Source organism: Dryas octopetala, chromosome 7 (genome assembly GCF_963921425.1).
Source record: "Dryas octopetala chromosome 7, drDryOcto1.1, whole genome shotgun sequence".
In the NCBI taxonomy this organism is placed as follows: Eukaryota; Viridiplantae; Streptophyta; class Magnoliopsida; order Rosales; family Rosaceae; genus Dryas; species Dryas octopetala.
The window spans coordinates 18,524,239-18,528,493 of record NC_141372.1 but is presented as its reverse complement, the minus strand read 5'-3'; the positions used below and the strand labels follow the sequence as shown (position 1 = coordinate 18,528,493).

The 4,255-nt window shown below is 40.4% G+C and overlaps 1 protein-coding gene across 1 annotated transcript; it reads right to left on the bottom strand.

The window, feature by feature from the left end:
- Nucleotides 1–567: 567 nt before the first annotated feature.
- Nucleotides 568–3,974, bottom strand: LOC147280253 (disease resistance protein RPM1-like). Its single transcript, XM_086252708.1, has 2 exons — nucleotides 943–3,974; nucleotides 568–587 (listed from the first exon to the last, which is right to left on the bottom strand). The coding sequence occupies exon 1, from the start codon at nucleotides 3,616–3,618 to the stop codon at nucleotides 991–993; it is 2,628 nt and encodes an 875-aa protein (XP_086108834.1). The 5' UTR covers nucleotides 3,619–3,974; the 3' UTR covers nucleotides 568–587; nucleotides 943–990.
- Between the last annotated feature and the right edge of the window lie 281 nt (nucleotides 3,975–4,255).

Genomic DNA, 4,255 nt, shown 5'->3' with positions numbered 1-4,255 from the left:
CAAACTCAATCCGAGCCGAACCGGGTTGATCTGTAGGGAAGACGATCATTCGGACTTCCGGAGATCCACAGATCGGGTCGGATCGGATCTGGAGGGTCCGTTGTGAGGGCCGATCCGACCTGGCGGAGAAGATGCCGAGCCATGTGGTGACGTGGAAGTCAAAACACGACCGTTGAAAGTCAACTCCAAAGTTGGTTTTGACCAGCCATGTGTCGAGCCATGATTGGCTGATTGAATCGGTGTGGGTTTTCCCACAAACAGAATCTATGTTCATATTAATTAATAGGAAGTCCGATGAAACATTCTTTAAACCTCAAATAGTGTCTTGGCCCAAAAAAAAAAAAAAAAAACCTCAAATAGTGGTTTCCAAAGTATATTTCTTTTCAACTTCCGAAGAGGTTTTCTTGAATTTCTTACCATGGCAGATGCAGAAAGCAGAATTTTCTAATAGCTATGCTTAAAACAACAATACAAATAAATAAGGGAATCAATGTGGACGATTAAACATGCAGCCAAGACAATTGTATGCTTGAAAAATTAGAAAATTACATAGCGAGACTTCTTATGAACACATTGTGATCAGATATCTGCAATCCACGTTAATAAGAAAGAAGTAACTCTATGAATTAAGGTAATCAAATGGAAGAGATCGAATATTAGAAACAAAAAAAAAAAAAAAAAACATATATATTGGTTAATTACAACTTATATGAAAAATATAAGTAGAATTTCATATGATGATTGGAAATGAGTAAAACTTGAGGTTCCATACAATCACTTTGACCAAGCTTGAGTAATAAGAAAACAACAATTATGGTAAAGATTGCTAATTAAAATTCAAACATCTACAAACACTACATGGGACTGGCCAAATAGTGAGTCCACTTTAGAACATTGACATGGCAATGTGTTTTCGAGTAATATTAGCGTAGAGGTTCTCACCAGTCACCACCTTTAATTGTGAAATGCTTGGAATCATTTGGATGGATACTAAAAGTAACGATTTATTCTGACGTTCCTCAGGTATTGCTCTCCTAGAAGCCCCTCTCTCAATGGTGTCCCACGCCCAATATGTAACTCTTGAAGAAGAGGCAGAGCCCCTTGGTCTATCATCACCGACTTTAATCCATCCATTGATCGGAGGTCTATTTTCCTTAGTTTCTGAAATCCGGTGGCCTTGAAATGAAGTCGCTCACCAACATATCCTCCCCAGAGCTCCAGCTCCAATAAATTAGGCAATGCTTGAAGAATATTAAGCGGATCATCCAATAACTTTGACCATTCTAAATGTATTCTTGTTACATTCCGAAGTTCAGAAATCCAGCCCGGCAACTTCTCTAAGCGCCCAACCAAGTAGAGACGTCGAAGGAGTGGAGGAGGAGAAGAAAGAGATTCCAAATCAAGAATTTCACCCCCATCGTTTATTGAACAAACAGTCCATGAGTGAAGGTGGCTCATATTCTCAATTGCACGGCACAGAGCCTCCCCATTTACTCTTTTAAAATTCGAAATCCCCAAACTTCGCAACTGTCTCAACTTTCTCAAGTCTCCAACCAAGCCATCACCACCTTGATTTGCTTCCACACACCATAACTTCTGCAAGGCCTCTAAAGATCCAAGCCCCTCTGGAATCTTCACTCCGTTTGCAACAGCGCCTAAAATAAGATGTCTCAGCTTATGGAGCCCAAGGATCTCCTTTGGCAACTCACTCACAAGAGAATTTCTCATATCCAAGGTCTCTAGGTTGTGAAGCTTACCTATGGACTTGGGAAGCATCCTTATTTTTGTATTTCGCCCACTTAAATACTTCAAATGGAGCAAATTTCCGACTTCTTCGGGAACATTTTCTATATTAAGAGCACCTTCGAAGTCTAATATTTTTAAAAGCCTGAAACTTTTAACAAATGTAGTTAGAAAAGGCTTTGGGAATTTATTTACCCAAAACAAGAAAACGGATCGAAGGTTTTGGAAATTAGTGGTCTCTGGAACATTTTCTTCACTCCTTTGGATTGATAGACGCCGGATTGACTCACCAGAACTTGGCTTCTGTTCTGCGGAAACATGGCAAAAACGCAACTCATCAGCATTTGAAAGAATGAACTCGCGCAGCATATCATGGATTAGACAACTCCGAGCTCGTCCATCAAAAAATACATCTGAAACTTTAACCAAACTTCTGTGAATGAGCTCATTCAAGTAATCTTCGGCTACCTCTTCCACTGTCTTGCCAACGACTTGTTTTAAAAAACCTTCGGCTGCCCAAAGACGAATCAACCGTCCACGTCTAACCGAATAATCCTCCGGAAAGATGCCAAAGTATAAGAAACAAATTTTGAGGTAGTAAGGCAGGTCATAATAACTGAGGGATAGGATTTTTGTGATACTTGCAAGTTGAGGATTGTTTTCTATCTCCGACCGGAGACTGTCATGAAACATTCGCCACTGGGATGCAACTTTGTTTCTTCGTGACAAAACACCACCAATTAAGACAATCGCAAGAGGCAGTCCTTGACATTTTTTTACAATGTCAAGAGACAACTCCTCCAACTCTGGGGGGCAACAACCATCCAAGTCAGACTTGAATGTTTTCTTGCAGAAAAGTTTCCATGCCTCTTCTTGAGATAGAGGTTGGAGTTCAATGACATGAGTAGAAGATCTTACGCAACATGAGGCAACATCACCCTTACGTGTTGTGATGACTATCCGACTACCCGTTTCATTTTTGGGTAAAGCAAGTTCCATAGATCCCCAAAAGTCTATATCCCACACATCATCAAATACAACCAAGTACCTCTTTTGTAGCAGAAACTCTCTCAGTTCATGAATAAGTCGCGTCTGATCCATTGCATCGATTCCTTGTGGAGGAAGCTCCTTCCTCCTCTCATAGAACTGCTTTATCATGGTCCTTAGGAGCTCAACCATATTGTACGATTGAGAGACAGCAATCCAAGCGTGGCATAATTCGAAATTTCCCTTCACTCTTTGGTTGTTGAAGACTATTTGGGCAAGAGTGGTCTTGCCAAGTCCACCCATGCCTAGCAAAGAAATTGCTGTCCGTTTTGATTCACCTTCTAACAGCTCATTGATTAGTCGGCACTTGGGCTCTTCAATACCCACACTTTCGGATTCCTCAATGAAAAGGGACTCCTGTCTAGGGTCATGCCATGCAACACCATTGTTGGTGGAGCTTGAGCCTGCTTCCTCTAAGAAATTGAAGGCATATCTGTCACGTCTTTCCCTGATTTTGCTGAATGTGCCATTAATATCTTGAATCTCAATGGCTAACTTGTGGCGCCATTTCGATTTCTTTATCAACCATACAACTTTATGGAGGAAGCCGAAAAATCTATGTTGACTAGCCCGTTCTAACAGGTGAAATTCATATTCATCCACAACATCCTCTATGCGATAAGCTGCTTCTCGTACTTGTTTCACCCAAACTTTGACATTGTTTGTGGTCTCTGCTTTTCCATCAGCATTCCTTAGAAATGGTCGAATGCTCTCCAATTCATCTTTGAGGCTGGCCACTTCTTTACGGACACCCTTCAACAATTTTACTTCTTGGTGGAGCAATGGAACCAACTTGTCAACAACAATGCTCACAGCAATCTCAGCCATTTCTCTCTTCTCTATTCTCTCTCAAATCTTTCACAGTGGCCAAAGCTTTGATAACTTTCAACGATCCTTAACCAGATAAAATGAGGAGAGAGACTTACGAGTCAATAAAATTGGGTAAGAAGTGACCAGGCAACTACGGAAAAGATTAAGTTAATTATTCACCATATTGACCAAAAAAAAAAAAAGAATAGTTCGCCAGTTTTTCCAAAACAAAAAGAATAGATTAACCACTTTTTCCCAAAAAAAAAAAAAAAAAAGAATAAATTCTTAACCATTTTGATTTCAGATCAATGAATTTGTGCACCAGAACGCATAAAGAGACCGGCGCACATCACTTGATCCCTTGTAGAAAAAAGAAGAGAATTGATTCTAAGCCTAAGCTTTCAAATCATAACAAGGGGCTAGTCACATGGCCTAGTGTTAGAATAAGCTTTCAAATCAGAACAAGGGGCAAGTCACATGGCCCAAGTTTTCAAAGTTAGAAGCTGTATCGCTTAATAAAAGTAGAGATACAGCTGTATCTCTTCGTCCCCTCGACCCCACTCCCACGTGAACGTCCCTATTCATGTCTCTGTGTACTCTGTAGTAGTAGTAGTAGTAGTGTACATTGGGTCTCTTTTGAGTTTTGAGTAGCCAA